At 42.0% G+C, this 12,606-nt stretch overlaps 1 protein-coding gene across 16 annotated transcripts in view; it reads left to right on the forward strand.

Moving 5' to 3' along the window:
• The window catches only part of LOC122774388 (plectin-like), a 109,247-nt gene that overhangs the window by 73,602 nt on the left and 23,039 nt on the right, over positions 1–12,606 (forward strand). For 8 of the 16 annotated variants that reach the window (XM_044033582.1, XM_044033590.1, XM_044033591.1 and 5 more), the window contains 10 exons: positions 1,081–1,142; positions 4,055–4,069; positions 4,913–5,002; positions 6,229–6,306; positions 6,398–6,502; positions 8,109–8,275; positions 10,520–10,635; positions 10,911–11,014; positions 11,803–11,922; positions 12,506–12,601. In XM_044033582.1, coding sequence (XP_043889517.1) covers positions 1,081–1,142; positions 4,055–4,069; positions 4,913–5,002; positions 6,229–6,306; positions 6,398–6,502; positions 8,109–8,275; positions 10,520–10,635; positions 10,911–11,014; positions 11,803–11,922; positions 12,506–12,601 — 953 coding nt within the window. The remainder of the gene's footprint in view (positions 1–1,080; positions 1,143–4,054; positions 4,070–4,912; positions 5,003–6,228; positions 6,307–6,397; positions 6,503–8,108; positions 8,276–10,519; positions 10,636–10,910; positions 11,015–11,802; positions 11,923–12,505; positions 12,602–12,606) is intronic. The other 8 variants (XM_044033583.1, XM_044033580.1, XM_044033588.1 and 5 more) reach the window with 3 other exon arrangements.

Consider the following 12,606-nt stretch of genomic DNA (forward strand, 5'->3'; position numbering starts at 1 on the left):
CGTGTTTAACCAGTCATCAGGGTTCCACTGTGTGACATCTACCCCCTCAACAGGAAATGGAACATCGAGGTCACATAGTAAGGCTCAGTCCCTATTGGTTTAAATGATAAATTGGGAGGGTAAAGGTTTATTGGTGTCCGTGTAAGGTTTCCATGGAGATATATTCCTAATTGCAGAAGTTATTGCTGACACCCTCTTCCTGAGAAAAACAAACATAGCCATTGGGTCCCTATTTTATGTCAAAGCTGAATCACTGCCCTTTGCTTTCCGTAGCTGGGTGTGTCACTGTACAGTAAAAAAGTTAAATCCTACCCTTCTATCTGATAAGACCGAGAGCTTTGTGTTTTCATTCTGGGACATTAAATGTCGTGTGAATTTAAAATACATGCTCCACAAACCACAACTTTGAGATCAGTTCACATCAGAGAACTGGAAACTCACCAATCCGTCTACTGTGTCGACAATAAATGTTGCCGTGACACACCTCGCGGTTTTCGCCTGGGACGCCAATAGGGACACATCACAGTAGGTATGCGGGTTTGTTGTCTCGGTAGGCGTGTTCCTTGCCGAGAGCTTGTTGTCTCTTGTCGGGGAATTGCTCTCTCTAATAGTTATGCCACGTCTTGTGGTGATCATGCCGAGTGTTTTGACACTACATGTTGCTTTTGTCATGGAATCCTTTATTCCCTTGAACCAAGAGCACAGGTGGCAGAGGTGTTGGAGTGAGACACAACCTTGCAAGTACTTAGTCTCCCAGACGGTGGGTGGTGCCAACAGCCAGTGTGCTTTGATGAAGTCTGTGTCAGATGCAGGCATGCACAGCCAGGTGGTGTTTGTCCACCCAGTGATAAATCCTGTGTGTCCTACAGAAATCAACCGAGTCTGGTATCTTTTATTAAAAAAAAAAGGGAAACATGGAACTGGGTTTGCTGCGTGAATTGTCGGTCACTGTCTGCCCAAATAGTTCGCAAAAAACACCTGCTTTTATTTTCCCCTTCCATTATTGTACGACAAATATACAAAACGTATTTTCTTCCCCTTTGCATGTCGCTGACAGCTGCCTTTTCCTCTGTGTTGCAGATGAACGAGATCGAGTACAGAAAAAGACCTTCACAAAATGGGTGAATAAGCACTTGATAAAGGTAAGGGCCTGTTCTCAACCTGCATTACGTTTCCTCTTCTTTTATTGTACTCAAAAGGTACATCAACGCTCTCTATCTTGCCTACACATGCCCTCAGGGTCACGTTTCAGGTCCATTTTCTTATAATCAATGTACACATGCAGAATAAACAGAGCTCCACCAATAACTTTGCACAATTGTTGCTTTCCCAACATGCAATTATCTGCTTTCTTGACAACCACAGAGGATCGGAAAAGGTGTACGTTCCTGTTTGTGGTCCCAGACGTAATGGCACAAGTCAACCGCAGCATTCTATTTTGAGCTCTCACTAAATGTGTCAACTTAGATGTTGAGAGGTGATTGATCTATACATTAGCATTAAATACAGGGACTATGCAGTAATTACAGTTGTGCTTATTTGGAGTTGACTTATAGGTCTGTTGCAAAGACGTTCCATGTGCGCCCGATGTTTAATACTAAGAATAGCAGTCAAAACAATAATCAAGAGGGAGAAGATGTAGATTTAGGAGTTAGTGGATCAGGGTGAGCTCACTTTACAACATGGAGTTAGGCTTTCAAGCTCCCAGAGTTCCAGGATGTGTGAATTATTTTAAGAGACAGGCTACCATTATGTAAAAAGCAATCCATCCCTCACCTGTGCATTGAAAGTGTCTCTCCAGAAATTACACCCAGCCCCATACTCACATAAACATACATTAGCAATACATCAGCTATTGTTGCACTTGATGGTGAGGCTCACCAGCGGTCCTGTCTGTCGTCAGCTCAGAGACGGCATGAGCCGCCCGTCAGCACTCGTCCACTCACGGTTTATTCTAAAGCGAAGCCCTGAAAGGCCTCCAACGCTTCTCACATTCAAGGAGGGGTAAACGGGTCAGGATGAGGGTAAAGTCAAACAGGCCATTCTTGTCACTCATGAGTTCCCCATTAGGGGTGAAAAATGACCACACAACACAATGCACTCCGGAAACAAAGCGGTAAAAATAGCCCTGCTTGTGCCGCCTTTCTTCCAAAAAAAACCTCCCATTGGCAGCAACACTTTTACAGCCTCATGACATTAAGTGCTTCCACATTATTTGTATATTCACTCCACAGACACAGAGCCATTCATTTTTTTTTCTCCCCACAAATGGAACAAGAGGAAAAAGCACAAAGAGAGAGTTTTCCTTTCCATGGATGTGCAGAGCTAACGTATTCGGCTACCACTGCATGAGAGCATAGGGGAGTTCCTCGCTCTTGTTTCTCTCGAGTGTTCATTGTGAATTGTGAGCCGTAGACATCTGGACTCACTTTGCTCCGTCTAAAAAGGCAAATTCTAGTCTCAGCCAAGAGCTCATGGTGCTTAGGGCTGACGGTAGCACATGTGCTGCACAGACTCTCCGGGGTCAAAACAGCGGCTACCTGCGTTCATTCCTGTCTCAGACTGAAAGGCGTGTGCTGATGCAGGAAGTAATCACACCAATCATGTTGTGCTCATCACGCCTTGCATAATCTGAGCGTTACTGTTTGTTTTTAAATTGAATTTAAACCTCACACTGTGACAGTACCAGGCTGTGATTGAAAACATTGAGAATACACAAATTAAATAAAGCAATCATTTAAATTAAATTTCATGCAGAAAATAGACCAGAAAAAGTTTAAAATCAAATTTAGTTCAAATGATGGATTATAGCTTTTACAGATTCCTTTCTGAGTGGACACATTTGGCAGTGAAAGCGTTAACCCTGAGTCTGAGTCTGATTTTAATGAGTGCCCCTTTAAAGTTAAACTGATGTTAAACTAGTTTAATGACTTAATGGTTGGCCTGATAGGGACAAACAATGGGTTGGGTGCAGCCACATCGAGCCGTGAAGGGCCACTGAATGGTTTCCCCTGCTCACTAAATCTTTTTTTATTGTGCAGAGACAGATTTTCGCTCTGCAGATGGTACAATTTTTCTGTTTTCTACCAAGTACCTACAAACTACAAATCATGAGATTCAAAACTACAACTGCTGCGATGAGTTCTCAGATTATACGTATCAATGAAATGATGGCCCTCAGAGTTCAGGGTGATGTAAACATGACGTAAACCCGTAGGTATGTTAAGCACCCTCTTCCCCAGACAGTGTGGAGGGACCGGGCTGAGGCCATGTGAGCACTAATGATTTTCACCTTGAAGTGTTTACAGAGCTGCTCTCTTTGCCTGGGAGAGGGCAATTTGTAGTTTTAACACCCACTTCTCTGCTGCTGGAACACTGAGGCCTCATCGTGTGCAGCAAAGCCTCAGCCTCTTCTATACGTAGTGATTGAGGACTGGCAATAGAAGGTTGTTGAGTACACGCCGAGGAGCTTGAAATCATACAATAGTGAGAACTACACGAGCAGTAGTCAATGTCTGACATAAAAGTACACTATGTGCAACTCAAGACTTCAGTTCCCCAACATGCTTGTAGAAGTCTTTCCATTGTGTCGACAGTGACCCCTAGTGGTCACTGTGTTGCCACATTCAGTGGGTGCTCATCTTCACTCATGCAGGAAAGAGTGCATGAAATGTTAGACAACTAATGTCGAAAATACGTGCCAACATAAACGAGTCACTGTTGGGACTTGCAAGAGGAAATTAGTTTTCATTCCATTCGAGGGCCGTGGCCTCTACCTTCTCCTCCCCTCACATGACCAAACACACACAGATCAGTACTAATTCTTGACAGGTATACTAAAAAAAAAGCCTTGTTGTAGCCGTTTTAGTGTTTCTGCCTTTTGTCATGACACTTGTCGTCAAATAATCCAATATTCCATTTCATCCTAATCCTTGTGCTTAACTTCACGTTCATTAATTGCTGCTCTTATCCTCTTCTTTCATTCTTTCCATTTCTCCATTACTCCATTATTCATCTGCTCTCATCCACCCATCCATCATCCGCCTTCATACAGCATCGGAGGGCAGAGGTAGGTACCGCCATTTTCTAGCAGCAGCCGCATGTTTGATCAGTGTTTGATTTGCATGGAAACTGTTCGTCCAACTTTCTCCTCCTGTCCTGTCTCACACCTTCCTGCTAGTTAATTTTAGTTAACGAGTTAATGAAACCACAAGAATCAAATCATTAAAATAAACATGTCTCTGCTTTAAGCAGATTTGTCCAGATGTGACCTTTGTCACTTCATTGATCGGATTTTTAACTGATTTTAGTCCCATCTATCACTTGTCATGTCCTGGATGTCAACTGGAGTATGAGTCAGGCTTGGCTTGCTCACGGCTATGCATTCTTAACCTGTGTAGAATTGTACTGGTGCAGAGAACCCCGTGAACTGAAAACTTATATAACACAGCTGGAGAACTGATTTAGAACACCAACACAAAGTGCATCTTTCAACAGACACTTGTAATTTAAGGTCCTGAAATAAAAACCTGTAATTAAGCCTGCATTTTTGACGCCTAATTTGGTTTGAAGTGTCGCCAAGTTGTGTAAGTAGGTTGCAAAGTCCATTCTTTTCACAATTATTGCGCAGCATTCTGTCTAAATACATTGTAGCACGATGACTTTAAGACAACCTGTCATATTTTGACACAGAAGTCAAAATGCAGATTTTATGTTTTGGCTCTGTCATAGAATGCACCAGCAGGCTGTGCCAAAATCCTCTAGTTGACAGCTGCAGTTCTTGAGCAGTTCTGCTCAAAAGAGATGGGTGGCTGGTCTGAATAACTCTGGTGTCTTAAGATAAGTGCTAAGTAATATAAACTCATCTTGAATGTTTGTGACAACTGCTTCTTGGTTTTGTTTTTCCTGGCAGGCACAGCGACATGTGACAGACCTGTACGAAGACCTTCGAGATGGACATAACCTGATCTCTCTGTTGGAGGTCCTGTCCGGGGACACACTTGTGAGTATCATCATGGCGTCTGGTTTTTGACCACCAGTTGGCCCCAGGCTCTGCATCTGTTTACCAACCTCTAATCCTGACCTGGCAAATAAGGTGCACTTATCTGGAATGTGATCTCAGTCTGTGGCAATAAATCATAACTAATCACCATCAAGTTTACAGTCTAAGCTGAACTTTGCTTAACAAAGATCTAAGAGCTGTCTAGTCTGTGTGCAGAGCACCATATTTTATTGATTTGTATTACACATGATCAGATCTGTTCAGATCTGAGTCATGGCTCAGATCTGAACAGAAGCTTCTCTGCTGCTGTCGTTCATCGCTCTCTCTCCCGTCGCTCCAGCTCAGCTCATCTTCTGAATCTTCTGCCTCCATAGCCTTAATACATGAACCTCACTTTGACCTGCGTGTACAGTATGCGTGTGTGTGTGTGTGTTTTTGCACTGTACTCCTTTCTGATCTATGCATCTTCTTTCCTCTCTTCCTCCTCCTCCTCCTCTCTCTCACCTCCGTTTGCCTTCCTTTAACCGTCGTCTGTGTGTGCTCCTCTTTGCTGTCTGACCTTCGCCTCCCCCGCTCTTGCCGGGGCTAGGCGAGGGAGCGAGACATGGTCAGGAGCATTCGGTTGGTGAGTGGTAACTTCTAATTCAGTCATCCTATTATTTCTTTGATGGACTCACCTGTGCTTTTGAGGTATTTCTTTTGCAAGCTTCCTTGTTTTTCCTCACTGACAGGCTTGCTTTTCACCATATTGCTGCTGCACATAAACAATATAGAAATATTATATGTACAGCATGTACCTTTCCACTTTGTGTTATACAGTAGCCTTTATATTGATCTGAATTCATTTGGCCTAATGCAACATGAGCTAATCTTACTCTTTACAATAATAAAGTGTTTCATGAACTCATCAGATTCTCACAGGACTAAGTTTTGGAAGAGAAATGTATTAATGTTTTTAATTTACTTCACAAGAATATTGTAAATCTTTTAAAAAGTCACCATGTCGATACATTTTTTTATTTGATAGTCTCAATTCATTTTTATTGTCTGTAAAATGATGTTCGTTTTCCCTACTTTCCCTTAATAATTTTCCCCAGTTTTGTTTGAATGCTCCCCACCTGCCAACACCATCACAAGGATGTTACACGGGTCATCTCTGACGAACTTCATCTCCACCTTCTAAAGTTGAATTGAACACCTCTTTATCTCTCCTCTGTCCTCCACAGCCCAGAGAGAAAGGCCGAATGCGATTCCACAAACTGCAGAATGTACAGATAGCACTGGACTTCCTCAAACACCGGCAGGTATGAAGAAATGAAACCTCAAATAATGCAAACCAAAATATTGACTTTGATAAATCTTATTGTCTGGGCGTGAACCATTTTGTTTCCCCAGGTCAAGCTGGTGAACATCAGAAATGATGACATAGCAGATGGAAACCCGAAGCTGACCCTGGGGTTAATATGGACCATCATCCTCCACTTCCAGGTCTCCTCCTCTGTCAGTGTTGTGTTCCATTATTTATTATCCCTTTATACCTGTCTCTGGGATCTGCTCCTGTCAGCTGCCATTTCACATCTCCTTGGAACGATCACGGTGGAAAATTCTTCTTATAAAAGGCATTAATCATGAGTGGATCATTTTGATTCATACTCCTAGAGGTGTTGGAATCATAACATCTTAATGTACTAACAGCTTCATCAAGTATCAGATATGACAGTATAAAGAAATTGAGCACCGCCAAGTGTCCCGAACCCGTAAGTATGAGTCACTCTTTGTGAGCTTGTTTCCTATCTTTAGACGTGTGTGACCTTTCATTTTGAGGGCAAACTGAGTTGCAGGACATTGTGCAGCAACAGATTATCTGAGTGCACGTGTCGCAAAGCTCTGTCTGAGAAACGGGACAGGCATTACCCAATCTGGAAGTAAAATGAAAAAGAAAATGCTCTCAAAATGAAAGTGCACACTATTTGAATAAAGACAGGAAAGCAACTCCACCTTGACTCCCAAGGGATGGGTGAGTCAGACCAAATGGAGATCATGTTGACATGCAACACTCGCAACCACATCCCATACGCCAAGAGTCACCAGGCTCTTGGCTAGGTGTCAGCCTCACAGATAGAGCCAGCCTCTCCCACCATTATCACATGATTCATGTTCAGATACAGTGTGGGAAATAAAGGGAAGAATGGTGTAGTTTGGTTAGGTGACCTGGTGAAGATCCTATTCAGTGTTCCCAAAGTCTTTATACTCCTTTAGAATAGAGGGGAGTAGGGCATGATGGTGAGTCAGCGATAACAAAGGCACGTGTAGAATTTCCCTCTCATCCTGAAATTGGATTACCCTAAATTAATTTGTTTCCATAATGTGGCAACATTATATCTGAGAGCATTCAAACAACTCCGGTTAGAATCAAAGGATGTTTCGAGAGAGAAAAACAGGGATTTGAGGAAGAGCATTAGAAAATCTAAGCATGAAATGAAGGACTAATGCTCCCAAAATGAATCTAATGAAATAATGAAATAAATCAGGATATCTCAAATAAAGACAGGAAATAAAATCCACATGACTCCCAAGGGGCTGAGGGGTGTGTCAGGCCACTTGAAGAAATTGTTGACATGCTTCATTCACAAACCTCACCCCATACTCCCTGGTCAGCTTCTGCATTTCCTGTGCTCACCAAGAGCTGCCAGGCTGAATTCAAATGGGAGGAGGAGAAAGTGTACTCGTGCACACACAAAAGCACACATTTGCTTGCATACAAAATAGAAAATCCAGTGCCTGTGACTCATCTTTCCCACATATAATCCACATGCCACAACCACAGCAGCGTTTTCCCAGACAGAAATACTGCTGCTTACTGCTGCATATTGTCCGCCAATAACTTCATAAGCACACAGTTCACTTATAGACAAGCTCTTCTGAGAGAATCAAGTCAAAGAATCATGAAGGTATTAAATTGGTTTTATGATTAATCTTTGGTGTCAAGAAATTCACTTTGGGTTTCCACTAATTAACTAGTTTCTTCCACGTTCCCTTAGTGTAAATGCTACAGAATTGCCTGTCCCGCTCTTTGCTGACACTGTGTCCATACGTGTGGTCTCAGATCTCAGACATCCAGGTGAACGGCCAGTCAGAAGACATGACGGCCAAGGAGAAGCTGCTGCTCTGGTCTCAGAGGATGACTGACGGCTACCAGGGCATCCGCTGCGACAACTTCTCCACCAGCTGGAGGGACGGCAAACTCTTCAACGCCGTCATACACAAACACTAGTAAGTGTTGCCCGTGAGTCGTCTCTAACATCAGTGTGAGATGAGATAAACGGAATCCTAGTATGGACAGAAAGAAAGTGTATGTCCTGTACTACAAAACACACACTTCTACTGATGCATCACTGTTGTCTTCCTGGTTTAGAAACCTCTTTCATGAACTATAGCTTTTATTAAATGGGGAGTGCAGTGGAATAGAGACATGATGTCAAATGCCTTAATGCACTTTATATTATCTTTAAACCTGCTCTGTAATTCAAATATCTACCCCCAATAAGATGTTTGTGTTACTTACATAACTTTAGACATAAGGGCTTAAACAGTTACAGCGCTCTTTATAGATGCATTGTCCTTGCTGAAACTGAAGTAGCAAAGCTTTATTTATTCTATACGGGCTTTATTTGACCCATTTTTGACCTAGTGGACTTGACGCTGCCGCTCTGATAATCTGTCTCGATGCACACTTAATTTCTATGTTTCAGGGCTTTAGGGTAGGAATGTCACTGACAGGCACCGACGATGACTAATTCTGAACCTCTTTTGGTGCCGTGTCAATATGCGGAATCCTTTATTAAGTGTGATTATTAGCTTATTAAAATAGTCAGGAACTCGGCATTGAAAAGTAAAATCTGATGTCTCAACTGCTGAACACTAAATATGCTAATTCCTCCAAAGCTGTTTTGTGTCTTTATAGTAGAATTAGTGGTGAAGGAGTGCTTTGTGTGGTAGTCTTCTGGGAAACGAACGTGCATCTATTTCTCAGGAAGACTTTTGAAAACAATTTGGGTTCGGCTGGTTTTCTTTATCTGTGTTACAACAAAAGCAAAAATGGTACAAGATGAGAGAAAATGAAAGTGCTTTGCACATTGTATTTCTCTACATCCATTATGAATTGAATGAGGAAAAAAAAGATACCTGCAGGGACAAGTTCTCTGAAACTTGAGCACATACCAGCTACTTTTCTTTTTCTTTAAACTTTCTTTCACCTGCTCATAAATGTTAGGGTGTGGTTTGTGGGCGGGACTGTAGCAGTGATACTGAATGTCTGTGACATTAAAAGTGTGGGCTGAGCTGCAGAATATGCACTCAAACACATAATTCCGCAGTGTCCAGGCTTTATGTCGGGTTAGAGGTTTAAATGTACACGGCTACACATCAGTTTGCAAGTAATGTGTCGGCTGCAGGGCAGGGAGTCGTCTTCATCTCAGCAGCCCGGCGGATTAAGGATTAACATTATTTTCACATGATGATGGACAATGGATTGGATTTTTATGCAGCCATCCATCGATGAGAAGATCTGCTTTAATAAACGATTCAGCCTGTAACACCAGTTTGATTTTTTCTACCACTGGACAAGGCCTCACTGGCAGATTTTAAGATGCTCAGTTTAAGAAAGAAGTCCAAACAGAGGAAAGGAAGTGTGGGCTTCAGTGGCAGCACGTCAGGATCTGTCAGTAACGGGGACAATCGTGTGATCATGCTGTGTGACGATATTCCCTCAGAGGGATCCTCCTTTGTCTCAGGGTGGGGTTCACAAAGCTCAGGTGCAACCTCCACTGCTGACGAACTGGGCCATGGGTGCAGGTCTCCTAGCTTTTACGGAAGAGAGTCCCAGAGCACGATCAGCTCCCCTCAGCCAACGAAGCACTTCTTTGTTAGGGAGATCAAGCCCGTGGAGTCTTCTCCTGTTTATGGACAAAATGCAGGCTATTTATTCTTCAGAGAGATGTATGAATCTGCTCTTTCTTTTATTAACTGTATTGCCACATAAAATATTGCTGTAAATGCATTTGCATTTGTGAAGTAGAGGTTCTATAAAGCACGCAGGAGACATGAAATCTTGGGAGTCAAGTTGTGGCGGGCTGCAGATTAAAAATGTGTTGGTTTTTTAGCTGAAAAATTGCATTTTACCTTGAGATGACTCTGACATCTGTCAAAGAGTCAAATATCCAGAGGACAAAAAGGCAGGTACTGGTGCAGATTTGTCAGAGAGCCAACAGGTGGCCTGTGTTACAGCTTACAAAAGCGTGTCCACTGATGTCAATTATGTGCAGCATAAAAACCCATTAACTGAGCAGGCCTGCACAAAGTTGATGACTTACTGTACACATCACACGTTAACACATGTTGTATGTGTTAATGTGTGATCCTCTTTACCGTTCAACTTCATTTCCCAGATTTGTGATGTGTGGAAAGATGACAGCATTCAGTGTTGTTGATCATGTGTGCATGTCTGTGCTCCTATAGCCCCAGACTCATCGACATGGGCAGAGTGTACCGACAGACCAACGTGGAGAACCTGGAACAGGCCTTCAATGTGGCCGAGAATAACCTGGGAGTGACACGACTGCTGGATCCTGAGGGTAACTTTTAAAACACACAAAAAAAACACATTTTAACTGACGTGCTTAATTCTAGTTAGGGGCATAGCATCTGTTAAACACCACAATTTCTTTGGTATACAGTATGTGGTCTATTTAATTTACCTTAAACACAAAAACTACTTGTGGCTATATTTCGATTGAGAAATAATTTATCCCTAATTTGATTTAGTTTGGTGTGTTATGCTTCAGTTTTTCTGCTTGTTTCTCATTTACAATGTGGAAAAACACCAAACGATTTCACCTTGTGCTTTCAGATGTCGACGTCCCTCACCCTGATGAGAAATCCATCATCACCTATGTCTCATCCTTGTACGATGCCATGCCACGGGTTGATGTACACGATGGCGCCAGAGCTAATGTGAGCACTTTGATGAATTGTGTCATGTCTTGTGACTCTGCTTTGTTTCCTACCATTGTTCAGAGAGAAGTGAAAGTCTTGTGAAACCAAGCAGCATGAAATCTGTGTCCTGTGGTGAAGCCAAAGGAATTGGCCAATATGTTTCACCAAATCCTCTTAAGTAAAACATACTGGTGGTGTGTATTAGTTTGTATAAAATCCCTCGCCTGCCTGATGGCACATCTGGCATTTAAATAGATTTTTTTTTTTTTTGGTGGCAATAATAATTAAACACTCTGTTCCAAACTTGTGAGGTAGAACTGGCTGCCATTAAACCGTAAACACGAAACAGTCCTCACTTTATTCAAGACACCTGTTGGTGTAATGAAGAAATTACTACTCTAATAGAAAGAAAACATAACGCAGCAGTATTGTTGTATTCTTCTTCTTTTTCTGGTTATTTTTCTCTCATTGTTATTATTGCTGACAATTTATGATCCATTGGTCAATTGAATAATCATATCTAGAAATACATGAAAAATGGTGATATTTGTTATAATTTTTAAAGACATGGCTACAACTACTCACAGTCTGTTTCTCCCATTGTCACAATCTATGTATTTTCTGCTCTCTGGCTCCTCGTCCACTCACACAAGACTTATATTGTTGCTACATAATTGAGTTTGGTGTGTGTGGTATGTGAGTGAATCGAAACACGGTAAACCAGTAGGAAAAAGAGTCCTGCTGTTTGTTTGTTTGTTTGGGGTTTTTTTTTGTATCAGCTATCTTTTCTGCTGTGTCGGCTGCAGGAGCTGGAGTTGCGCTGGCAGGAATACTACGAGCTGGTCACTCTTCTGCTCCAGTGGATCCGCCACCATGTCATGATCTTTGAGGAGAGAAAGTTCCCCGCCAGCTACGAGGAGATCGAGGTGAGCTGATGTGAATGTTATGCCTCTAGAATGAAGATTTTGAAATGTACATCTCAGTCGCGGGTGTTGCCATTGTAGATGGACACGGTGCATGTTTCAATAATATTAGTATAAGTGATTTTTTTTTTCTGTGTCTGTCCACTGTTTGATCAAAGAAGAACAGACTTGCTGAACATAATGGTAGAATTAATTGAAGCCTGATCTAATCCTCAGATGAATAACCACAGTACCACTCCCTGTCACTGCTACAGAATAAAAGCATAGCGTGACTTGTATTTTGTCTTTTTTTTTGCGGTCAGTTGTCTTTGAAGTCTTATTATCAGCAGCATCAGCACTTCCTTAAAATACCAGTCGAAAACCTACGTCCAGTGAGACATTGAGTAACTTCTTTTCCCAGGCGATTCTTGCAGTGATGTTATTTGATTTATTCCAAGTTGAATTTAATTAACACCAGTCATGTGGAAGCATGAGTGATGCCTTCAAATGAGCTGGTGCTAAATATAACTTATTGACAGAGCATCAACTTAACCAAAAGGAAAATCTAAATTGTTAATTTTTATGTTGTTTTTTTTTTGTCTTTTAGCTTCTTTGGCGCCAGTTCTTGAAGTTCAAAGAGACAGAGCTGCCAGTGAAAGAGACCGACAAGAACCGGTCTAAACACATCTACCAAACCTTTGAGGCAAG

Source organism: Solea senegalensis, linkage group LG9 (genome assembly GCF_019176455.1).
Source record: "Solea senegalensis isolate Sse05_10M linkage group LG9, IFAPA_SoseM_1, whole genome shotgun sequence".
In the NCBI taxonomy this organism is placed as follows: domain Eukaryota; kingdom Metazoa; phylum Chordata; class Actinopteri; order Pleuronectiformes; family Soleidae; genus Solea; species Solea senegalensis.